General features: G+C 46.6%; 1 protein-coding gene across 1 annotated transcript in view; it reads left to right on the top strand.

The window, feature by feature from the left end:
- Positions 1 to 26149, top strand: part of DOCK4 (dedicator of cytokinesis 4) — a 356538-nt gene that overhangs the window by 143441 nt on the left and 186948 nt on the right. The window contains exons 2-7 of the mRNA XM_038751970.1: positions 8905 to 8988; positions 11279 to 11319; positions 13715 to 13770; positions 18439 to 18535; positions 20934 to 21082; positions 24534 to 24618. Of these exons, the coding sequence (XP_038607898.1) occupies positions 8905 to 8988; positions 11279 to 11319; positions 13715 to 13770; positions 18439 to 18535; positions 20934 to 21082; positions 24534 to 24618 (512 nt within the window). The remainder of the gene's footprint in view (positions 1 to 8904; positions 8989 to 11278; positions 11320 to 13714; positions 13771 to 18438; positions 18536 to 20933; positions 21083 to 24533; positions 24619 to 26149) is intronic.

Here is a 26149-nt window from a genome sequence, read left to right on the forward strand (position 1 = left end):
TTCCCAGTCTAAAGGAGATTTCGAACCACGTGGGTCTCAATCCACAATCCCTGCCCACCCCATAACACTCTCCGCAGGGAAAGAAAAGGGCTTCCAGCACTTGGTGTCCGACAGTGTGTGGCTGTTTTTATTTTCTTCTAATGGTATTTGTTAAGCACTTACAATGTCCCAGGCATTGAACTAAGCATTGGGGTAGATACAAGCTAATAAGGTTGGACATAGTTCTTGACCCACATAAGGTGCAAAGTCTTATTCATCATCATCATCAATCGTATTTATTGAGCGCTTATTATGTGCAGAGCACTGTACTAAGCGCTTGGGAAGTACAAATTGGCAACATATAGAGACAGTCACTACCCAACAGTGGGCTCACAGTCTAAAAGGGGGAGACAGAGAACAAAACCAAACATACTAACAAAATAAAATAAATAGAATAGATATGTACAAATAAAATAAATAAATAAATAAATAAATAGAGTAAAAAAATATGTACAAACATATACATATATACAGGTGCTGTGGGGAAGGGAAGGAGGTAAGATGGGGGGGATGGAGAGGGGGGCGAGGGGGAGAGGAAGGAAGGGGCTCAGTCTGGGAAGGCCTCCTGGAGGAGGTGAGCTCTCAGCAGGGCCTTGAAGGGAGGAAGAGAGCTAGCTTGGTGGATGGGCAGAGGGAGGGCATTCCAGGCCCGGGGGATGACGTGGGCCGGGGGTCGATGGCGGGACAGGCGAGAGTGAGGTACAGTGAGGAGGTGAGCGGTGGAAGAACGGAGGGTGTGGACTGGGCTGTAGAAGGAGAGAAGGGAGGTGAGGTGGGAGGGGGCGAGGTGATGGAGAGCCTTGAAGCCGAGGGTGAGGAGTTTCTGCCTGATGCGCAGATTCTTATTCCCCATCTTGCAGATGAGGTAACTGAGGCACAGAGTGTGCCCCTTGCATTTCTGTGCAGAATAGAAGCTTAGTGGGTGTCTGTGATCTTTCCCATAGGGCACAAGGGCCACAGGCCAGCAGTCACGGGGGCCTGATAGGACCAATCTGAGCTCGAACCTTTTTCCCACCCGAGGGACCAGATGAGTCCAATTTTCTGTGCAGTCTCTGTGGCATGGCATGTCCCAGGATGTCAAGAACAGTTTGGCAGCAGTCAGAAACTGAGAGGGCAGAGAGGTTAGGCAGTGAGTGGTCCTGTCAGTGGCTACTTATTTTGCGCTGACCCTTCCCAGAGCACTCTCTGCCTGGCATCTCTCCACTCACCCAGGAGAGTCTAGGAGAGAATGGCCATTGTCCTGGGATAGCACCAGCTAATTCCTCACCATCCTGACCCATACTGTATCCCCCTCCTCAGTACTTATACCTATATGTACATTTTTATTTGGGTATGTCTAACTGCATTCAATTGTTTATTCAGCTCTTTACTCCTGATAAGGTCTGGGCAGGTAGTCCCAGAGGAAGCCTACTTTGGAACACATTGGTTGGGAGCCCTGAGAGGCCAGGAATGGTGATGGGGCAAGGTTTTTAGAAATGGGTGGGAAGCAAGGAAGGGATGGGAAGAGGGGGGCAATGGGAAAAAGCAGGGAAGGAGGTGGTGGTGAGAGGAAATGGCCCACAGTGTAGACAGCTGCCAGACATGGACAGTGGGTTACACTGGCGGTCTATGAACATTCTCCTGTATGAACCAACATCAGGCACTCCTAGCCAATATGATGGGGCACACTGGGGGTAGACTTGGTAGACACAATTCCCATCCTCCAGGGGCTTACAATCTACTTGGGGAGACAGCCATTAAAATAAATTGCAAGTAAGGGAAACAAGAATTTAAGGCTATGTACATAAGTGCTATAGGCCTGAGGTGGGTTATCAAAGTACTCTATGAACCAACATCAGTCACTCCTGGCCAATATGATGGGGCACACTGGGGGTAGACTTGGTAGACACAATTCCCATCTTCCAGGGGCTTACAATCTACTTGGGGAGACAGCCATTAAAATAAATTACAAGTAAGGGAAACAAGAATTTAAGGCTATGTACATCATCATCATCATCAATCGTATTTATTGAGCACTTACTGTGTGCAGAGCACTGTACTAAGCGCTTGGGAAGTACAAATTGGCAACATATAGAGACAGTCCCTGCCCAACAGTGGGCTCACAGTCTAAAAGGGGGAGACAGAGAACAAAACCAAACATACTAACAAAATAAAATAAATAGAATCGATATGTACAAGTAAAATAAATAAATAAATAGAGTAATAAATATGTACAAACATATATACATATATACAGGTGCTGTGGGGAAGGGAAGGAGGTAAAATGGGGGGGGGGATGAAGAGGGGAACGAGGGGGAGAAGAGGGAAGGGGCTCAGTCTGGGAAGGCCACCTGGAGGAGGTGAGCTCTCAGGGCCTTGAAGGGAGGAAGAGAGCTAGCTTGGCGGATGGGCAGAAGGAGGGCATTCCAGGCCCGGGGGATGACGTGGGCCGGGGGTCGATGGCGGGACAGGCGAGAACGAGGTACGGTGAGGAGATTAGCGGCAGAGGAGCGGAGGGTGCGGGCTGGGCTGGAGAAGGAGAGAAGGGAGGTGAGGTAGGAGGGGGTGAGGTGATGGACAGCCTTGAAGTCGAGGGTGAGGAGTTTCTGCCTGATGCGCAGATTGATTGGTAGCCATTGGAGGTTTTTGAGGAGGGGAGTAATATGCCCAGAGCGTTTCTGGACAAAAATAATCCGGGCAGCAGCATGAAGTATGGATTGAAGTGGGGAGAGACATGAGGATGGGAGATCAGAGAGAAGGCTGATGCAGTAGTCCAGACGGGATAGGATGAGAGCTTGAATGAGCAGGGTAGCGGTATGGATGGAGAGGAAAGGGCGAATCTTGGCGATGTTGTGGGGCTGAGACCGGCAGGTTTTGGTGACGGCTTGGATACATAAGTGCTATGGGCCTGAGGTGGTTTATCAAAGTACTTAAGGAGTACACCCCCAAGTGCACAAGTGATCAATCAATCAATCAATCAGTCATATTTATTGAGTGCTTACTGTGTGCAGAGCACTGTACTAAGTGCTTGGGAAGTACAAGTTGGCAACATATAGAGACAGTCCCTACCCAACAGTGGGCTCACAGTCTAGAAGGGGGAGACTGTGAAAAGGAAGGCTAATAGTTGAGGAAATGAGAGGTTGGTCAGGGAAGGCCTCATAGGAGGAAGTATCATTTTAGAAAATTGGGGAGAATGATGGTCTTCCCTTCTAGACTGTGAGCTCGTTGTTGGGTGGGGACCGTCTTTATATGTTGCCAACTTGTACTTCCCAAGTGCTTAGTACAGTACTCTGCATACAGTAAGCGCTCAATAAATACGATTGAATGAATGAATGAATGTGAAGGGGAAGGGAGTTCCAAGACAGAGTGAGGATCTGAGAAAGGGGGTGGTGGCAGGACAGATAAGATTGAAGTACAGTGGGCAAGGTGGTGGAGCAAAATGTGTAATCTGGGTTGAAGTGAGAGATCAGTGATGTAAGGTAAGAAGAAGAGAACTTATTAAATGACTTAAAGCCAATGGTAAAGAGTTTCTGTTGGATGTGGAGATGGATGGGCACCATTGGAGGTTTTTGAGGAGTGCAGAGATGTGCGCAGAATGATTTTGGACAAAAATGATCCATGAAGTCCAAGGACATGTGAAGTCTGAGGTTTCACCGGGACATCCAAATAACAGTGTCCTGAATGCAGGAGGAAATGTGAAGCTGTGGTGAATTCAGTCATTCATTCATTCACTCACTAGTATTTATTGAGAGTTTACTGTGTGCAGAGCACTGTACTAAGCACTTAGGAAGTACAAGTTGGCGACATATAGAGACGGTCCCTTCCCAACAACGGGCTCACAGTCTAGAAGGGGGAGACAGACAAACAAAACATGTGGACAGGTGTCAAGTCGTCAGAACAAATAGAATTAAAGCTAAGTGCACATCATTAACAAAATAAATAGAATAGTAAATATGTACAAGTAAAATAAATAGAGTAATAAATCTGTACTAACATATATACAGGTGCTATGGGGAGGGGAAGGAGGTAGGGTGCGGGGGTGGGGAGGAGGAGAGGAAAAAGGGGGCTCAATCTGGGAAGGCCTCTTGGAGGAGGTGAGCTCTCAGAAGGGCTTTGAAGGGAGGAAGAGAGCTAGCTTGACAGATGTGTGGAGGGAGGGCATTCCAGGCCAGGGGGAGGACGTGGGCCGGGGGTCGACGGCAGGATGGGCGAGAATGAGGTACAGTGAGGAGGTTAGCGGCAGAGGAGCAGAGGGTGCGGACTGGGCTGTAGAAGGAGAGAAGGGAGGTGAGGTAGGAGGGGGCGAGGTGATGGACAGCCTTGAAGCTGATAGTGAGGAGTTTTTGCGTGATATGTAGGTTGACAGGCAGCCACCGGAGATTTTTGAGGAGGGGAGTAACATGCCTAGAGCATTGGGCAGGAGAGAGAGAGAATGAGGGAGAATGAGAATGAGAGAGATTGGGAATCATCTGCGTGGAGATGGTAGTTGAAGCCATGGGAGCAAATGAGCTCTGCAAGGAAGAGGTGTAGTTGGTTAGTGAAAGAGGTCCCAAAACTGTGGGAGGCACAGGAGGAGAAGTAGCCAGAGAGTTAAGAGGAGAACCAGAAGAAGACCGTGTCAGCGAAGCCAAGGGTAAATACTGTTTCTGGGAGAGGGTGGTGGTCCATATTGTGGAAGACAGCTAAGAAATGTGGGAATATTAGAATAGAGTCAATTGGATTTGGGAAGGAGGAGGTCTTTGATGACATTAGAGAGGGCAGTTTCCTTGGAGGGCAGGGGTTGGAAGGTAAATTGTAGGGGGCTAAAGAGAGATTTGAAGGAGAAGAAGTGGAGTACTGGCGCCTAGAAAGTGCATAACAAATACCATAAAAAAGCAAACAGACTACAACAAGTCTACCAACTCTGTTTTATTGTATTCTTCCAAGTGTATAATAATAAATAATGATGGCATTTATTAAGCACTTATTATGTGCAAAGCACTGATCTAAGGGCTGGGGAGGTTACAAGGTGATCATAGTGTACAGTGCTCTGCACACAGTAAGCACTCAATAGATACGGTTGATTGATTGATTGATTTTGGCAGATCGGAATCATCTGATGGCTGCCAGCAGCCCTTTTTCTTTTTATGATATTTGTTAAGCACTTACTGTGTTACCGGCCGTGTATTAAGTATTGGGGTAGATACAAGCTAATCATTCAATCGTATTTATTGAGCACTTACTGTGTGCAGAGCACTGTCCTAAATGCTTAATCAGGTTGGACACAGTCCATGTCCTACAAGGGGCTCACATCATTAATCCCCATTTTACAGATGAGGTAACTGAGGCACAAAAAAATGAAATGGCATGCCCAGAGTAACAAAGTAGACAAGTGGTGGAGCCAGGATTAAAATCCACATCCTCCTGACTCTCAGGACCAGACATTATCCACTAGGCCACACTGCTTATAGCCCATCAGGTTATTCCTTTATCTCCACTGGTCCAGGACCAACAAGATGAGCTGTGATAGGGTCAAGAGCAAGGAGATGCTATTAGGAACAGAAGAAGGGAATGCAGGATGAGGTTAGACTTGTCCAGGCATGGGTCCAGTGGAGCAAAGTCCTCACAACAGGAAGACAAGCCAGAAGCTTAATATGGGGTAATAATAATAATAATGATGGCATTTATTAAGTGCTTACTATGTGCAAAGCACTGTTCTAAGCGCTGGGGAGGTTACAAGGTGATCAGGTTGTCCCACAGGGGACTCACAGTCTTAATCCCCATTTTACAGATGAGGGAACTGAGGCACAGAGAAGTTAAGTGACTTGCCCAAAGTCACACAGCTGACAAGTGGCGGAGCCAGGATTTGAACCCATGCCTTCTGACTCCAAAACCCGGGCACTTTCTACTGAGCCATGCTGCCTCTCTAGAGGCAGAGGTGGGGTGTTGTTACAGACTGACATAGTAGTGGGGTGGATCAGCGGAATTGTGACCCACCAAGGCCAGGAAGAAAGCCAGCTGAACTCTTTCTGGATAGATATTATTACTATTATTATTCATGTATTAGAATATTGTAGTTGGTTTTGCTCACCACATTTTAAACAGGGCATGGAGAAACCAGGGTATATGCAGAGAAGAGCAGTGAAATAGAGAAAGGGACAGAACATAGATCCTAAGGGGGCCAGGTAAAGGAGTTGCAGTGGCAGAGCCTGCAGGAAAGAAGGTGTGGAGATGAGGGAACTTTATTCCTAGCTGTCAATCAGTGACAGTATATGAAGGATGATATATATGCTGATCCCACCTTGACTGTTTCATCAGCCTTCTCACTGACCTCTTTAGCTCCTGTCTCTCCCTTCTCCAATCCACATTTCACTCTGCTGCCCGGATCATTTTTCTAAAAAAAAACCCAAAACATTCAGTTCATATCTCCCCACTCCTCAGGAACCTCCAGAGGTTACCCACCCACCCCCGCTTAAAACAGAAACTGCTTACTATTGCCTTTAAGGCACTCAATCAGATGATTCCCTACTGCAGCCCAATAATAATGGCATTTGTTAAGTGCTTACTATGTGCCAAGCACTGTTCTAAGCACTGGGGAGGATATAAGGTGATCAGATTGTCCCACGTGGGGCTCACGGTCTTCATCCCCATTTTCCAGATGAGGTAACTGAGGCCCAGAGAAGTTAAGTGACTTGCCCAAAGTCACACAGCTGACAATTGGCAGAGCCGGGATTTGAACCCATGACCTCTGACTCCCAAGCCCATGCGCTTTCCATTGAGCCACGCTGCTTCAATCCATACGCTTCACACGTCTAACACCATCTTAGCTAGTATACTTTGGTGTTGTCTATCTCACTGCTTATCTCTTGCCCACGTCCTCCTTCTGGAACAATTTTCCCCTTCATGTACAAAAGACCACCACTCTCTGCACCTTCAAAGTCTTACTAAAAATCACATCATCTCCAAGATGCCTTCCCTAAGTCCTTACTTCCCATACTCCCTCTCCCTGCCTATATTGCCTAAGCACTTGGATCAGTACCCTTTAAGCACTTGATATGCACCCCACCCAGTCCCACAGCACTTATGTACATATCTGTAATTTAATTAAATGTCTGTCTCCCGCTCTAGACTGTAAGGTCCTTGTGGACAGGGAATATGTCTACTGTTGTGTTGTTCTCTCCCTAGTGCTTAGCACACTGATCTGCACATAGTAAGTGGTCAACTGATTGAAGACAGCTGCCTGGCTGTTCTCCAGTCCACTGAGAACTGAACAGGAAGAAATGCCCTTACATTACAGTGGGAGAGCTTACAGTTGGAAATGGGGACGAATTTCCATCCGGAAAAGAAAATTCTGGGATAGGCTAAATAAATAAAGTGCAGAGACTTCATCTTTGAGGATTTCTAAGGAATAAAGGAAGTCCTTGATGGCTAGTGACTCACCTGCCTGAAGGCAGGGGGTTGGACCAGATGACATTTCCAGGCCCTTTCCAATGCTCTGTGAGCACGTACTGCGATGCTCACACCATCCTGTTAGACTGGGCATTGAACACAGATTAAGCCCGCCCTTTGGCATGCAATTCTGAGTCAACGTAGTTCTTGGCTTGTGTCCCATATCACGCTTGGTTCCATGCAATGTGCTGATACACTCTTAATAAATACTCTTTGGGAAGCTTTGAGCAGATTGAGAGACCCAAGGCTGATTTGCAAATGGGAAGATGCCATGCTAGTAAGAATCTTCAGTGCAGCTAAGTGTGAAACAGTCATGTATGTCAGTCTTGAATTGATCTGTTTGGCCTCAGCCACACGCGTGGCTGGTCTCACTGACAGTCGCGTCACCTCTGAGTACCAAGCACGGGCACCCGAAGAGGTGCCTGGATTTTTAATAACCACCCTGATTTGGGATGCAGTGTGGCATTTTAACAGTAGGCTGATCCCTCTAGAGTGGTTCTGTAATTTGCAATTGTAATTTGTGAGTTTCCGGGCTACTGGGGAGTGGATACATTTTTAAAGGACAGTACCTAATTCATCTTTGTCTAAATGACAAAGTAGTTTCTTTGTGACTGGAAAATGACTTCCTAATTTGCCATTCTCTTTGCTTTTCTTCTCGCTTTCTGTTTAGCACTTAATAGCGAAGCTTTATCGTGCTTGGAAATGCTGTTCATACTGCTTAATTGTATTGAGTTTCCAATCAGTCTGTGACTATGCCAGTAAGCGGGAGAGAAGGGTATTTGATGGGTAGTTAGGAAACGCTGTGTGCCAATTTCCTTTTTAGAAAGGCTTGTTTAGAGACAAGGGGGAGGCCAAGAGGAGCTGCATTTGGGCCCCAAAGTGTGATAGGCCTCCTCATGGCTCTGAGACTCTGAAGCTCTGAGTCCCAAGAACTGGGAAGCCAGCATAGTCTATGAGAATGACCACCACTGGTCTGGTAGACAGGAGATCTGAGTTCTAGTCCCGGCTCTGACACTCATGTGCTCTGTGACCTTGGACAAGTCATTTAACCTCTCCATACCCAGATCGTCTCATCACTGTGAAGTAGGGATAATAATAAAATAAAATACTTCATGCCTCTCTCCCATCTCATGGGGATGTTGTGAGGACAAAGTGAGATGTCATGGCACTTGGGAAAAAATTTTTTAAAATCACTAAATTCCAAAGAGTTACTGTTGTTGCTAGGGCAGCTATTCAACTCTCCTCCCTATTTCTTGAGCACTGACATTAACTATCTCCATCCATACTGGACCCAGGATCCCTGGAAGCTCTGGATGAACCAGGAAACAAGTCTAGTCTATCCCTTGACCACCTTGAAGGAAAACCATTCCTTTGGAATCAATATCAACCTTATTCCATTAAACACATGTTTTCATCCTGCAAAGATGGTAATTAACTGGCGTTTCTTACTTCTTCCAGTCATTGCTGGTTTTCGAGGAACGGTTCCCTATGGCCTCTCATTAGAGATTGGTGACACGGTGCAGATCCTGGAGAAGTGTGATGGTAAGTTGGCTCTGAGCTCCTGGCTCTTCCCTGCTCATGCTCTGTAAATTCCCACAGGTGCTTCTGACTGCCACCGTGGAGCACTTGGCATTTCCCTTCTGCCTTTGAAGGAATCTGGGACTCTTGGTGGAGAGATGGTCTGGAGCTGTCCAGTCCCCGCTGCCCAATTCATTCATTCATTCATTCAATCGTATTTATCGAGCGCTTACTGTGTGCAGAGCACTGTACTAACTGCTTGGGAAGTACATGTTGGCAACATACAGAGACGGTCCCTACCCAACAACAGGCTCACAGTCTAGAAGGGGGAGACAGACAACAAAACAGAACATGTGGACAGGTGTCAAGTTGTCAGAACAAATGGAATTAAAGCTAAATGCACATCATTCACAAAATAAATAGAATAGTAAACATGTACAAGTAAAGTGAGTAGTAAATCTGTACAAATATACATACAGGTGCTGTGGGGAGGGGAAGGAGGTAGGGTGGGGGGGATGGGGAGGAGGAGAGGAAAAAGGGGGCTCAGTCTGGGAAGGCCTCCTGGAGGAGGTGAGCTCTCAGTAGGGCTTTGAAGGGAGGAAGAGAACTAGCTTGGCGGATGTGTAGAGGGAGGGCATTCCAGGTCAGGGGGAGGACATGGGAATGGGTAGAAACCCGCATAGCTTGGCTCCAACCTCAACCTGGCTCTCTTCCAGCCATTCTTGGGGGCTGAACCCTTGAGGCTGGCACAGTTTCAGAGAAGAGTTTGTCCCTTGGAATCAAATGCGGCCACTCCGTTCCCTTTGTCCCTCAAGGAAGGTGAGGCTGTTTGGACTGGTTTTAGAACCAAGTCACGTCCATCTCTGCTCCCTGGATCTCCCTGACCAGGCTCAGGATTGAGTGATCATGGATAGGAACACCCTGGCCAGTTTGGTAATCCACTTCCCATCCCTCCTTAGCCACTGGATGGCAAGGGGGCATCCTGGGTGCCCAGTCTGCCTTGCCAGTGTAACCAAGCAAGGCTTGTCTTGGGAGAAAAATCCCCAAAGTATCAGTTTGTGCCATCTCAGCAGAAACAGTGGGGAAACTCGATAAAGCCCATCCTCTGCAGGGTGGCTTTGGGGCCTCTGGTTAGAGGATCCTCTAAGGGCTCCACCACCCCAGGAAAGTCTGGGCTTGGCGTCTCTTGACTATCCCTACCTGTGCTCAGCTCCAAATAAGCCTCAGTTGACATCCTACAGAAAGCTTCCCCTTGACATCCCACTCCAGTCCCGCAACGGGATGAGCTTTGCCATGTTTCCTTGGGAGAGGCACCAGACTCCAGCACCCAGGGTTTGGGGCACGTTTAGGTCTCAGGCCTGCAGATCTGGTTCCTCAAACCCCATGTCTGGAAGCCCCCTGTGATTGGGCTTTTAGGCTTTCTTGCTTCGGTATCGGATCTTTTCTGCTCACTCAGATCTTTTCTTACCCGCAATACAGGGCTCTGATGTGTTTTTTGTGGGGGTCCCATTCAGCCCGGGCAGGAATGGAGTTGGGGCCCCAGGTCAGGCTTTCCATCAGGTGGAACACAAATTGAGCTATTGCTGGAGTTTGAAAAATAAAGTTTGAATTAGGAAAGGAATCAAAAGTGTAACGGGGCCCCAGCCTTGATAGTTCTCTTGGTCCAGGTGCATGGCAGAGTCTAGGGCCATTAGCTCTTAATGGGTCTCAGTCATATATATGTAATAGGGTTTCAATGATTTTTAGCCACTTATGAGGAAAATAGGGTCCAAGGGACTCATGAGTGGAGGGCCACTGAGAAGCGACAGTTGAGCCCCTGAAGGGAAGGTGCAGGTAGGGTTTCCGAACAAGAAGAATCCCTGGCCAATATCCCAGTAGTGGCTGAGTCATTCAGTGTGGACAGTAATGGAGCTAGATCTCAGCCCAGAGTAAGGGTTGGGAAAGGGAAGGGAGGGCAGTGAATGGGAGGAAAAGCAGTGAGGCGGAAATTCACTCCTCCCCCTGAAAACACCATTTCCTATACTCTAAATGACTAGACGGTGACGAGTCAGGGTTTTCGTGATAAAATTCATTCTTGTCTCTTTCTGGATTCTCAAATAGAAGAATGGGTTATCACAGTGACAGTGGGTTATCACATTTGAGACACTTTGCATTTTTTCCCCAGAATAACCCTCCGGGGCCCACACTCATTCCTATCCATTTCAGTCCCACCCCTCTCCCGCTCCCAACTTCCCCTCCCTCCATAGTAGAGAGGTAGGGATCGCCTCTGCAATCCAATACTTGTGACAATGTGACAATCATTCTTTCTCCACAGGCTGGTACAGAGGATTTGCCTTAAAAAACCCAAGCATCAAGGTAAAAACCTAGCTGTTTCTAACTCTTACCGTGGGAGCTTATTACAGCACTACGCTTTTGATCAGGTTCTTCATTCAGGAAACGATTCAGAGAGGTGCCAAGGTGGTTCTTATTGGCTGAGATTTGATGATGATTTGGAAGTAGAGATTTCAGTTTGAAACCCAAACTCTTTGAACTGGGATTACAGTTTAGAAATGATCACCAATGTTAATTCTGCAGGTCCCCAGTGAGTTTTGAGGCATGAGATGTATTAAGCTCATTAAGCAAATCTGTAAAAGAGCGATCTTGACAGAAACTTCAATTAAAGTCAAAAGAAAGAAGAGGGCTCCCTCTCTCCCTACACTACCAGTCAGCCATCAAAAGCAAGCCCATAAATGTGTTGGGTAAAGGCTTGAGTAGAAAAATTCTTACTTTTCTCTAAAACCACTGGTGAAGAAGACAGCTGATTCAGGTTGGTTGCAGGAAGCCATGGCCAAGAGAGGAAGGGAAGAACTTGGATTGATGGGAAGGAGAGGAAGGGAGGATCTTGGGTTTATGGAAAGCAGGAGAAGAGAAGACCTGGGGTTTCAGCCTGTTGGGGCGAGGTTATTCTTTTTGTTTGTAGGGGAAATATTACAAGGTGTTGGGGGTCCTAGTTCTGCCCTCTGCCTGTGCAGGAGGGTTGGGTATATAACAGTAATAATAATAATAATAATCATGGTATTTGTTAAGCATTTAATATGCGCCAAGCACTGTACTAAGCTCTGGGGTAGATATCATCAGGTCCCACATGGGGCTCACAGTCTAGGTAGGAGGGAGAACAGGAAATGAATCCCCATTTTGCAAATGATGGAACTGACACCCAGAGAAGTGAAGTGACCTGACCAAAGGCACAGCAGACAAGTGGCAAAACTGGGATTAGAGCCCAACTCAGCAGTGACCATGCCTCCTCCATACTCTGACTCAAATCTGTTTTCTGTTTTCATATGAGCTGCATTCCATGCCACTTTGATTTCTTGCCCCATCCCTTAATACGAAGTCTACTGTGCAGTCTCTGCTGCAGGAACCTCATAGTCTGTCCTTCCCAAACTTTCTGCTCACTCATCTTTTAATTCCATTTCTTTTTTTGTCTCCACAAGCTAGGTCATCATTTCAAGGCATGCCAGAGGGACAAAATGACATTTCATTGCAATTCTTTGTTTTAACCTCAAAGTGGCCTGGCCTGGCTATTTGCTGCTTGTAGGGAACCAGAGCTCTGCTCTGTAATTGGCTCCTGAAGAAAGAATATTTGGGAAGAAATAATCTAGGGTTTCTCCGCTTTTATTTCTTTTGCCTCCTTGAAATCTGAATCCCTTTAAGCAGTTTGCCCCTGCTCAAGGAACTTCCAGGCCCTGCGGGGAGGCAGCCACATGAATGGATTGTGTCCAGATCTTTCGGGAGAGGAGGGATGAGCTGACTGATGCTGCTTTCCTGCTGCTCACAGTGCAGGCCTGGCCTTAGGGATTGGGTTCAGAAGCCTGAGCCGTGAAAGATCCCAGAGTACCTGATAGCCAGTGGGCGGAGTATTTTGCTGCATTTGTGGTCTGACAGTGAATTTTCAGAGGTTGCTGCCAGTGCATGGAAAACTTCAGTGAGCGTTCCGCTATTTTTAGCTTCCTGCTTCAAACCAAGAAGAGACCCGAACAGAAAGCCAGATCCCTGTAAAATAGCCTGAACTGGCTGGGGACCTGTTGAAATTTCAGTTGGTTCAGGGACTTCCCCTCTCTTATTCTGCCTTCTGTGAGGAAGATCTTTGCTCCCATTAGATTGTTCTGCTGTGCCATTCAGATTAATCTCAACTGCAACTTCATTACTATCTCCCTGCGGGTAACAACTAATGTACCTACTGGCAAGGAATGGAGGCAGGTTCTGCTTTAGATGAATGGGGGGAGTTATCTCTTTGCACCTCAGTGGTGGGAGACTGTGTCGAAGGACAAGAGCAGCCTGCTGTGGTTTTCATTCATTCATTTTCATTCATTCAGACGTATTTGTTGAGTGTTTACTGAATGCAGAGCACTGTGCTAAGCGCTTGGAAAGTACAGTTCAGCAATAAAGAGAGACAGTCCCTGCCCACACTGGGTTTAAGTCTAGAAGGGAGGAGACAGGCATCAAAAAAGTAAGCAGGCATCAATATAAAATGAATAGAATTATAGATATATACACATCAAAACGAGTAAACAGACATCAATAAAAATAAATAGAATAATAATAATTAAAATGATGGCATTTATTAAGCGCTTACTATGTGCAAAGCACTGTTCTAAACGCTGGGGAGGTTACAAGGTGATCAGGTTGTCCCACGGGGGGCTCACAATTTATAGATACGTACATATATACATGAGTGTATCTCACTGCTGATGTGCTGTTTCTCTTCCAGGGTATATTTCCTTCCAGCTTCATTCACTTGAAGAACGCCTCTGTTAAGGATAAAGGGTAAGAACTGGATTTGAGGGGGTCGATTTTGGAAGATCTCTCAGGCTGTAGAACTGAAAGTCTTTCCATGGGAATGAAGGCAGTGCCCATGTTATCTTCCACCAGCACCTCACTTGCCCATGAGAACCCTGAGAGAAATGAACTACAATGCATCAAGGAAGGGGGATGGGGAAAGGAAACAGGATAGAGACTCTGTCCACTCTCCTGGGCCACCCCTTCTGTGGGAAAATAAGAAAATGGGGTAATAAATATTTTATCATTTATTCATTATGTTAATTATGGTCATTTTAGGAATCCTGATATTTCAAGAGTCATTTCCATTATCATTTTAAATCACTGTAGTACCTGTAGTAGCAATTTGCCTTATAAAAAGACTCCCAAGGGTTCAACCCAGCAGCAGCAGATTAAACCGAACTTTGAAACCCTCTTACTAGCTGCACTTTAGAGAGAGCATGGAGAACCTCCTGGAAGCCACTTGTACATACAGTTTAATCAGTGAATGATATTTATTGAGCACTTACTGAATGCAGACCACTGTACTAAGCATTTGGGAAAGTACACTAATAGAGGTAGCAGGTGCAGTCACTGCCCACAAGGATGACAGCTTCTCTGGATGGATCAGTCCCTGCATTTATAGAAGACCAATTTCATAAAATTATAAAAGACCAATTATAAAAGACCAATAGAACTTTTGACTTAAGGCTCATCAGTCTCTTCCAGTTCCCCTCACCTTGGCCATTGCCAGATCCAGACAGCTCATGATTATCTTTCAGTCAACCTCCTGGAAGCTGCCAGTAGAGTGTAAATCAGTCAGTCAGTGGTATTTATTGTTATTATTAAAAATAATAATAATACTTGTATTTGTTAAGTGCTTACTTCATGCAAATCACTGTTCTAAGCACTGGGGAGGTTACAAGGTGATCAGGTTGTCCCACAGGGGGCCTCACAGTTTTAATCCCCATTTTACTGATGAGGTAACTGAGGCACAGAGAAGTTAAGTGACTTTCCCAAAGTCACACAGCTGACAGGTGGCGGAACCAGGATTTGAACCCCTGACCTCTGACTCCAAAGCCCGTGCTCTTCCCACTGAGCCATGCTGCTTCTGAGTGCTTACTGTGTGTAGAGCACTGCACTAAGCTTTTGGTCGAACAATAATAGTAGTAGTAATAATAATAATAATAATTGTGGTATTTGTTAAGTGCTTACTATGTGCCAGGCACTGTTTTAAGTGCCGGGGTAGATAGAAGATAATCAGATTGGACACAGTCCCTGTCCCACACAGGACTCACAGTCTTAATCCCCTTTTTATAGATGAGGTAACAGGCAAAGTGAATTTACTTGCTCAAGTTCACACAGCAGACACATGGCAGCACCAGGGTTAGAACCCATGTCCTTCTGACTCTCTGGCCAATGCTCTATCCTCTAGGCCATGCTAGAGTTGGGTGATCCGTTCCCTGCCCACAGTGAGTTTACATTCTAGGCATCCTGTTTCCACTGTGGGGAATAACTGAGGGAGATTCTACATCGTCACCAGTTACCAGTCAGCCTCCCCTTCAACCTTCTCTCTGTTGTGGCAGCACCCTTCATATCCAAAAGTGTCTTTATCCAGATCCCATTACCCTGGGGCTGATTCCCACAACAGACTCTCACAGGATCAAGTAACCTCCTTTGTTCTGCTTTATCCACTTTTTTTGTTTTAGCCAAGAAATTTCTCCCCTCTCATCCGTGCTGGGATTCAAGAGCTGGATACCTCCCCCATTTTGCTAGGGTAACAGCTTCTCTGTGGGCAAAATTACTTGTTAATATACAAGAAACCCCTTTTTCATGCAAAGCCTATCAAAGTGTCAGGGATCATCAGGTCTCAGAGGTGGATTCACATTCTTCATAAGTTAAGTGATTCCTGTTTTAAATCCCTAGCTTAATCTTTCGATTTTAAAGGGAGAGTTTGGAAAGAGAGAAAGCTAGTCCCAAGATGGACCCTGCCAGAGGAGTTTCGAGCACCAGTCTCTGACAGGGTCCAAGAGGTGGGAGTGAGTTTTCCTGAGTGATGCTAATGCTCAGCTCTAAAATACTGAAAATGAGAAGATGTGATTACAAGGATTCCTGGGAAGAGAGTTGGAGAATGAACCCAGGCCTAGAGAATACCACAGAGTCGTTTTTCTCTCAATTGGGCTCGACAAGCTCCCCCTCACCTACGCCACCCACTTTCTCCCCTTCCTGAAATTGACTCTTTCCTCTCCCCTCAGAGTTAGTGGAGTTGTCTGCTTGACCTTCCAAAGGGTAAAAATCTCAGGGTGCTGGAGTGATGCCTGACAATGAGAAATCAGTTTAGTGGCAAGAGCCCAGGCTTGGGAATCGGAGGACATGGGTTCTAATCCCGACTCTGCCATTTGTCTGCTGTGTTACCTTGGGTAAGCCACTGAAATTCTCTGTGCCTCAGTTACCTCATCTGTGAAATGGGGATTAAAACTGCGAGCCCCACCTGATTACCTTGTATCTACCCCAGCGCTTAGAACAGTACTTGGCACATAGTAAGCATTTAACAAGTACCATAATTATTCTTATTGAGCACTAACTGTGTGCAGAACACTGTCGTAAGCACTTGGGAGAGTAATAATAATAATAATAATAATGGCATTTGTTAAGCGCTTACTATGTGCAAAGCACTGTTCTAAGCTCTGGGGAGGATACAGGGTGATCAGTTGTCCCACGTGGGGCTCACAGTCTTAATCCCCATTTTACAGATGAGGTAACTGAGGCTCAGAGAAGTTAAGTAACTTGCCCAAGGTCACACAGCAGACATGTGGCAGAGCCGGGATTTGAACCCATGACCTCTGACTCCAAAGCCTGTGCTCTTTCCACCGAGCCATGCTGCTTCTCTACTGTAATACAATATAATATAATACAATATACAATACAATAGAGTTGGTAGACACATCCCCTGGCCACATTGAGCTTCTAGTTGAGAGGGCTGGAGAAACTGGGGTAAATCCAGCCGACCCTAGAAGGTCCTCACAAGATGATAAATATGAATGAGATTTAGGGCCAGGTGAAAACTGATTTTTTTTTTTAATGGGCCTTGTTAAGCACTTACTAATTGTATTAAGCACTGGGGTAGTTACATGATAATCATTTTGGACACGGTGCCTTCTTCCACATGGGGCTCAGAGTTTAAGTAGAAGGTAGTAGGATTTAATCCCTATTTTTTATTCATTCATTCATTCAATCAATCGTATTTTAGAAGAGAAAACTGAGGCACAGAAAATTTAAATGACTTGCTCAAGGTCACACAGTGGATGAGTGGCAGAGCTGGGATTAAAACTCATGTCTTCTTGACTCTTAGTCCCAAGCTCTTTCCACTAGGCCAGGCTGCTTCCCTAATTTGAAAATGTCTCCGGTTGAGCAAAGATAAGAACTCAGTTTCCCCAAGTCTTTGACTTTATCCTTGAAAGCTCAGGGGTTCCCTGAGGGTTCAGGATGTTAGTCCCTCAGGGAAAGTGCCCACTGGGGATTCTACTCTCCCCCAGGGAGCTCAGTCGAAATGGACCCATGGGAGTGGGATCAGCAGCCCAGTAACAGAGCAGTTGTCTCCTGCACATCAGCTGGGGGAAACGAAGGCAGCTTACCACCACCTAGATCATTTTTCTACAAATGATCTGTAAATCTGTACATTTTTCCCCACTTCTCAAGAAGCTCGAATGGCTGCATATCCACCTCTGCATCAAACAAAAACTCCTCATCACTGACTTTAAAGCACGCAATCACCTTGCCCCCTCCTATCTCACCTCACTATTCTCGTACTACAATCCAGCCTGCACACTTTGCTCCTCTAATGCTAAACTTCTCACTGTACCTCCATTTTGTCTGTCTCGCTGCTGTCCTCTTGACCATGTCTTACCTCTGTCCTGGAATGCCCTCCCTCCTCAAATCCCACAGACAATTACTCTCTCCCCCTTCAAAGCCTTACTAAAGGCACATCTCCAAGAGACCTTCCCTGACTAAGTCCTCATTTCCTCTTCTTCCTCTCCCTTCTGCATCACCCTGACTTGCTCCCTTCATTTGTCCCCCTGTCCCAGCCCTACAACGCTTATTTGTATATCTGTAATTTATTTATTTATATTCATGTCTGTCTTCCCCTCTAAACTGTAAGCCCATTGTGGCAGGGAATGTGTCTGTTTATTGTTATATTGCACTCTCCCAAGTGCTTAGTACAGTGCTCTTCACATAGTAAGCATTTAATAAATACGATTGAATGAATGAACAAATGAATACCACCTGCTTGCTGAAATGGAAGTGTTCCTTCAGGGTTTTCCTCAGTCGGGAAGGCCAGGGAGGTCAGAGAGTGAGTTTCAAATTAGAGAAGAGGGAGGAAGGGTATCTCCATCTTGCCAGGCTGACTCTGCCCAAAGCTGGGGATAAGGCCTTTCTGCTCACAGGAGCAGAAGGGAAGCACCGAAGGAGAGTGAGGGTGGAAGAGGAGGACAGGGAGCTAAAAAGGTCAGTCCTTCCGTAGGTCCAGACCAAAGGGCAGTACAGTTTTCTCCAGTGGATCCTTGGGGGGACAAGAGCCCTGGATGGTTTGGGATGGGGTGTGTATGTGTGTTTGCATGTGCACGGATGCACTTTTGGCACATGTGTAATTACTGTTTTATATTTCTAATATCACAGGCAGTTTGAAATGGTGATTCCCACAGAGGACTCTGTAATCACGGAAATGACATCCACTCTGAGAGACTGGGGGACCATGTGGAAGCAGCTCTATGTGGTAACTGGCTTATTCTGAGGTTCCAGGCTTGGGAGGGAACCTTCAAGGGATGGGGGTAATGGGAATACCAGTATGACATTTAGGTGAAGGATTTAGCATTTTTCCATTTTCTCCAGTTGGGGCGTTGGCCTCATCTGGTTTATTTTGAGGTGCATTTCCTCTTGTTCTGGGTGGTGTGAAGTGGTGGAGTCTTAGTGATGGTCAAGTTGAATCAGGTCATGAAGTCTTGCAAGTTGTGATTGTTTGAACTGAAGCCAGTCAGCTTCCCTAGCCAGAAGGATGGAAAAAAGCAGGGAGAGTGCCTATGCTCTTCCCATTTCTCACTGAAACAGACCCCAAAAGGAAGAGGTGGAATGGCTCATAGGAATTAATTCTGACTGCTAGGGAGGGGCTTGTTTCTATCAAATGGATCCCAGATCTTGGTGGAGGCTCTAAGGGAGACACAGTAATGCCCTGGGGGAGCAGAAGGGAGAAGATGACCCCTCTGTTTCCCGCCGTGGCCTCACTTACCTTTTGAGATTGAGAACCACCATGGGCACAGGCCTCCGCACTTGGGCTCCACTCTGCTCCGACCTAGGAGGCACCTGAAGCTTCACCAGGGAACTGCCAGAGGGGAAAGACTGGTGCCAGGAAAGCATAATCCATGATCCATCTCTCTCCTTCATCCATGCCAGTCTCCTGCCCACCCTGCTTCGCAGACACATCTACAAACAGCCCTGAACCCTGCTTGGGGTGAGGGCGTGGATGATGGGCAATGTCTGTTTCCTCTCTGCCCATAAGATAGCTGAGTCTACTCTAGAGACCCTGCTGTTATACATGCCAGTGCCTCTGGTGCTGTGGGGAGGGAGTTCTGTTGGAAACTGGACCCCAAGGGGAGGGAGAGAGGAAGGGAGGGGAGGAGACACACACCAACACACAGAGTACAGTGTATGTGGGTAGAGCTGAGACCACCTTCACTGCTGTGTGCTGCACATCATTCATTCATTCATTCATTCAATCGTATTTATTGAGTGCTTACTGTGTGCAGAGCACTGTACTAAGCGTTTGGGGAGTACAAGTTGGGAACATATAGAGGCGGTCCCTACCCAACAACGGGCTCACAGTCTAGAAAGGGGAGACAGACAACAAAACATGTGGACAGGTGGCCCCAGTTCTTAGAACACTGCTTGACACGTAGTAGGTATGTGAGGTATGGAGGCTGGAGCAAGGAGAGATTGGAGCCACAAGTGATATAGAGATCTAAAACTCCACCACTTACAATCCTAAGCTTGCATCTTAGGCCCCGGGCTGTCCGTCCCTCCTTCTGACAGGTCAAGGAGGGAAGGTGGGACTTGCCTACCACTCAAAAAGTCATTAGCTCTCCAAAGAGACAGGTATACTCAATTACCCAGAAACAGTGAAAGAAGGAGAAAGAACAAGGCTAAAATGGGTTCTAATGTGACTATACCAGGGTGAAATAGAATTAACAAGAATAAATCATTAAATATACATTAAATATTTATATAGAGGTAACTGCTGAGAAGAGGTATAAATACCCATGTGAAAGTTGAGCATTGGTGTGTAAAATGTGGGCGTGAGAAGCATGTGTGTCTGAATGTGTGTGTGAAGGGGGTGTTTGTATAAGAAAGTGTATCTGAGAGAGAGGGAAGTGTGAGTGTGTATGTGTGAGAAAAGTGTGAATGTTTGTGTAGATAAATTGCATATGTATGAAGTATGTGCATATGTGTAAAATAGGTTTGTTCCTGTGAATATATATATCTGTATAAATATCTAATATATATCCAATGATTTATTCTTGTTTATTCTATCTCACCCTGGTATAGTCACGTTAGAACCCATTTTAGCCTTGTTCTTTCTCCTTCTTTCACTGTTTCTGGGTAATTGAGTATATCTGTCTCTTTGGAGAGCTAATGACTTTTTGAGTGGTAGGCAAGTCCCACCTTCCCTCCCTGACCTGTCAGAAGGAGGGACGGACAGCCCGGGGCCTATGTTGCAAGCCTAGGATTGTAAGTGGTGGAGTTTTAGATCTCCATGTCGCTTGTGGCTCCAACCTCTTCTTTACTCTAAATAACCTGCAATACTTCCTCTCTCCCGTTTCCTCCACGACCTGAATAGTCATCCCAGTGGCCCGACATGATTTGGGAGAAACTGAGAGGGATTTATCGCCTTGCCATGCCCTGCCCTGTCCCAGGATGTTCCGGGCAGAATTAAAATCTGCCCTGCCCCTCACTTGCCCCGGCCCATCCTGCTCTATCCTCCGCTGGCCCATCCCCTCCCTTGCCCCATCCACACTGGTCTGCCCTGTTCTGTCCTGCCCCAGCCCACCGTACTGTGCACTGTGGGGTAGCACGATGTCTCTGAATGCTCTCGTATCTGTCTGCGTGCCCATGTCTCCCAGAGGAATGAGGGGGACCTGTTCCACCGCCTGTGGCACATAATGAACGAAATCTTGGACTTGAGACGCCAGGTCCTCGTGGGCCACCTCACCCACGACCGGATGAAGGATGTGAAACGGCACATCACTGCGCGCCTGGACTGGGGCAACGAGTGAGTAGCCACCACTGCCGGGGTTTTGCAGGAGGCAGCTCTGGGGCTGGGACCCTGCAAGCGCTGCCCAGGGGGGCCCCGAGGTCGGTCCTTGTCCCCGGGGCTGGGCAGCATTACCTCCGCTGCTCCGGGAAGGGGTTTCGGGCCAGCCTCCATCCGACCATTCCAGCCAAGCTTATTAGTCACCTGGACACCCCAGCAAAGGGAGATGGAGGTGCAGCAAGTGAATCAACAGGAAGGAAATCTGCGCTTACTAGCACCCTTGTGCTTCTGCTGCTGTTTCTCTGGGATTGTGCAGTGTGACGGTAATTCTGATGGCTCTGCAAGGCTGCTTGGTGGGCACCATGAGCTATAATTCCAGGGGGTCACGGATCTGGGAGTGGGCCAGGAGGCTCCAAGCATTTGGTACAGCTTAGAACAGTGCTTTGCACATAGTAAATGCTTAATAAATGCCATTATTATTATTATTATTATTATTATTATTATTATTATTATTATTACAGTACTCTACACATAACAGATACTCAACTCAATAATAATAATAATGGCATTTATTAAGCGCTTAGTATGTGCAAAGCACTGTTCTAAGTGCTGGGGAGGTTACAGAGTGATCCGGTTGTCCCACAGGGGGCTCACAGTCTTAATCCCCATTTTACAGATGAGGTAACTGAGGCCCAGAGAAGTGAAGTGACTTGCCCAAAGTCACACAGCTGAGAATTGGCAGAGCCGGGATTTGAACCCATGACCTCTGACTCCAAAGCCCGTGCTCTTTCCACTAAGCCACGCTGATAAAAACCCATGATTAATTCATAAATTATCTGCAGCAGCCTCCTGTGCTGTGTATCACTGATTGGAGTAAGCGCTTAGTACAGTGCCCTGCACACAGTAAGCGCTCAATAAATACGATTGAATGAATGAGTAGGGATGATGCAGCCCTTTTCCAGCATTAAGAAGGAAGGTGGCTTAGGGGGAAATGGGAATAGAAATCAAAAGAGGAATGAGAGAAGATGATAGATCCTTTATTGCTACTTTGATCTGGTAACTTTAACCCAATCTGTCACCCGATGCCTGCACACTGAAAAGATAAAAAAAGAGAGAACACAGTTCTCAACAGATGGCTTCTCTTGAGCATTTTGAAAGGATGATCTCAGGATGCCAGGGTCAAGGGCAACCCACTCCCCCAGGCCCATGATCGGGTTTTTTTTCCCTGGGGGCTATCCAGATTAAAGTCATTGTACAGTGTCTCCTGGTAATAAACTCCCAGGCTTAACAATCAATCAATGGTATTTATTGAGGGCTCCCTGTGGGCAGCACACTATACTAAGCCCTTGGACAAATTGTAACAACTATTGTCCAGTGCTTAGAACAGTGTTTTGCACATAGTAAGTGCTTAATAAATGCCATTATTATTATTATTATTATTATTATTGCTATTACCACTGTCACCTGATGCCCATGGCCAATCCATAGTATTTATTATGTGCTTACTACTATGTACAGCACTCTGTACTAAATGCTTACGAGAGGACAGTAGAATTAGTAGATATGATCACAACAGAATTAGTAGATGTGGTCTCTGTCCTCAAGGAGTTTACAGTTTAGCAGGAGAGATAGATGCTGACATAAATTCCGGGTAGGGGAAGTGATAGTTAAAGATATGGACTCTGTGCTATAGGAAATGTGAGTACCCAAATGCTAGAAGCAGCATGGCTCAGTGGAAAGAGCCTGGGCTTTGGAGTCAAAGGTTGTGGGTTCAAATCCCGGCTCCGCCACTTGCAGTTGTGTGACTTTGGGCAAGTCACCTAACTTCTCTGTGCCTCAGTTACCTCATCTGGAAAATGGGGATTAAGACTGTGAGTCCCATGTGGGACAACCTGATCACCTTGTATTCCCCCCTCCCCCTGCACTTAGAACAGTGCTTTGCACATCATAAGCGCTTAATAAATGCCATTATTGAGTGCTGATGTGGGGAGCGGGGATATGAGGGATGTATTGGAGAAGATGAGATTTCAGAAGGGCTTTGAAGGTGGGGAGATCAGTAGTCTGCTGTATGTGAAGAGGAAGGGAGTGCCAAGCAGGAGGGAAGGATGAAAATGAGGCATAGCAAATACGTTGGTTTGAGATGACAGAATCGTGAAAACTGGTGTACAGTGGGAGAAGAGAGAGAAAAAGTCTTGGTGGGGAAAGTGCTTTATCTTAAAGTCAATGATTAGTAATTTCTTTTTGATGCAGAGAGGAATGGGCAGTCATTGGAGGTTTTTGAAGAGGAGGGAGGTGTTCACAGAAAAATGTTATAAGAAAATGATCTAGCCGGGAGGACCAGACTGGAGAGGGGAGAAAGTGATGCAGTAATTGAGCCAAAATAATAATAATAATCATGGTGCTTGTTCATGCAAGGCAGCATGGCCTAGTGGAAAGAGCCCAAGCCAATCAGAGGACCTGGGTTCTAATCCCAGCTCTGCTACTTGTCTGCTGTGTGACCTTGGACAAGTCACTTCACTGCTCTCTGCCTCCGTTCCCCTCATCTGCAAAATGAGAATTCAGTACACGTGCCCCCTCCTGCTTAGACTGTGAGCCCCATGTGGGACCTGATTGTTTTGTATCTACCCCAGTGCTTAGTACAGTGCTTGACACATAGTAAACACTTAACAAATACTGCAGTTACTATCGCTGCCAGAGGGTTATGGGCTTGAGAGACCAGTGGTTCTGGATGCCACTGAGAGCTAGCTGTTCATTAGAAAGGTTTAGGGTCTCTGCTGTGATCCTGAGCTAGACAGATAGGTAAAGAGTCTGGATGGTGGGTGTCCTGAGAGCTAGAGTAACACCACAAAGTGGATGCATTTAGCAATCTGTACAAGTCAGAACGCAGTTGTGTGTTCGGGTTATGTTCAGCAGGGCAAGGTTAGGAGGTATTCCCAACAGGCTTCCTGGAGGAGGTGTGTTTTCAGGAGCTTATTGGCTAGCTGGCAGGAGAAGGGTGACTTTGGTCTAGGGTGTGGCAAGAGTGACCATGGTAGGTAGGAGAGGTGGGGGAGGGATCTCATTGTGAGTGGCCAGCAGAAACAGGGCGGGCTTATACAGCATGGTACAGTACTTGAGAAAAATCTGGAGGTGATCTTGGTCCTGGTCCAGGGGAGATGGGAGTGCACATCCAGGTGACAATCTGGTCAGGGGCACTGATCTCTGCTTAGAAGGAGAGGGATTGAGGGAGTGAATCTGGGGATGGGGAGCCACAACGGGGAAGACATTCCATGGCCCAGGCAGAGGTGTCCATGACTGGATCTCCTGTCCTGCCCCAACCCCTCTCCTCCAATGCTGTAATCCCTGGAAAAGGTGTCTCCAGAATCTCACTCTTCCCTTCCTCTTCCCCATGAATCAAGCATGTGAGAACCCTCCATTCTTACCACGCCAGAAATATTTGTCATCTGAACTGCTGCAACTTATTTTGTAGGCAACTGGGCCTGGACTTAGTTCCTAGGAAGGAGTACGCCATGGTGGACCCTGAGGAGATCAGCATCACTGAGCTTTACAGACTGGTAGGTGTGGGGAGCTTGTTCCCTGCTGCCATAACTTCTGGGTGGGATCTATTGTCCATCTATCTATCTGTTGTCAAGTAGGTATGTGAATTAGAGCAGAGTCCACAGGGTGTGCTGTCCTTGGAGGGGCTGCAGTGGGGATGGAGAAGGAAAAGGCAAGAAGTGTGAAGATTTAGCCTGACCATTCCCAGCAAAGAAAGTAGAGCTGAGCCCCTGCAGGGCAGGAATTAATTCCATCTGATGTGGCCTCCAGCCCAACAAGTTAGAAACCGAGTTTGTGTTCAGTCCCAGACTGGCTTTGTATTGATTGTATGTGTGAATTGGCTTTGTATTTAGGGTTGTCCAAACCAACCTCATAAACAAGCAGGTGTTCCCAGAGCCCAGAGTACTGATCGAGGTGGAAAAAGTCAGTTGGCAAGAATGGCAAAAGTGCTGTGAATGCTCGTTAGCCTCCATGTGAGCCTAAGAAGGTTCACGTTCTCTCAGAAGTCTTATAGAGAAGCAGCGTGGCTCAGTGGAAAGAGCCCAGGCTTGGGAGTCAGAGATCATGGGTTCGAACCCCGTCTCCACCACTTGTCAGCTGTGTGACCTTGGACAAGCCACTTACCTTCTCTGGGCCTCAGTTTTCTCATCTGAAAAATGGGGATTAAGACTGTGAGCCCCACTTGGGACAACCTGATTACCCTGTATCCCCCAAGCACTTAGAACAGTGCTTTGCACATAGTAAGCGCTTAACAAATACCATCATTATTATTATTATGTGCTTGAATCTGTGAAAAAAGTTATATTTCCCATTGCCCGAAGATAGAGCCTCAACCAGAAAAGGCCAGCCAGTGTGGGCTCTGGAACCAGAATTGTATCATTGGGGGTAGAGCTGGTGACCATTTTTGTGGTTGGATAGAGTAGTTGAAACAATTTGTCAGGCGACCGAGAAACAATAGTTTTTCATGAAGCCTCTTCCTAGACAGTGAAGACAGTGTTCTTTCAGAACAAACCAACATCAGGGCAGATTTAAGGAAATGTTGTGCTGCAGAAATCATGTAGAAACTATGTGTTTCTATCAAAAACCCAAGATGGTCCCGGATTTAAGAAGATTCCCTTACATTAGCTGTTTCAGAACGGAAAAACAAAAATAACCTATCCTTTCAGTCTACCACCTTTTCTCTCTCCTCGGTCTTCCTTCTCCTGTTTCCTCTCACTTTGTTTCCCAGGATTCTGGCCTGAGAGGATCATTTTCGTGGATTTGACATTTCTGCATCGCACTATTGTTAACCTTTGGGTATTTTGGGGGCTTTCAATTGCTGCTCAGAATTCAGGGGCAGCAGGACTGCTATTGCTAGCAGAAGAATGAGTGAGCATATGGCCCGGGGTGACTTGGCCCTGGATTCCCATCCATGTAGTGGTTTCCAGGCTTTCCAGTGAAAACCAGCTGGGCCCGGCCTGGCTGGTGATAACAAAGAAGTGGAATAATAAAAGATGTTCTCCACCTGCACATTCCGTTGCCTTCTCTAGGCCAGTCTGAGATTGGGCC

The sequence above is a fragment of the Tachyglossus aculeatus genome, chromosome 10 (genome assembly GCF_015852505.1).
Source record: "Tachyglossus aculeatus isolate mTacAcu1 chromosome 10, mTacAcu1.pri, whole genome shotgun sequence".
NCBI classification, from domain to species: Eukaryota; Metazoa; Chordata; class Mammalia; order Monotremata; family Tachyglossidae; genus Tachyglossus; species Tachyglossus aculeatus.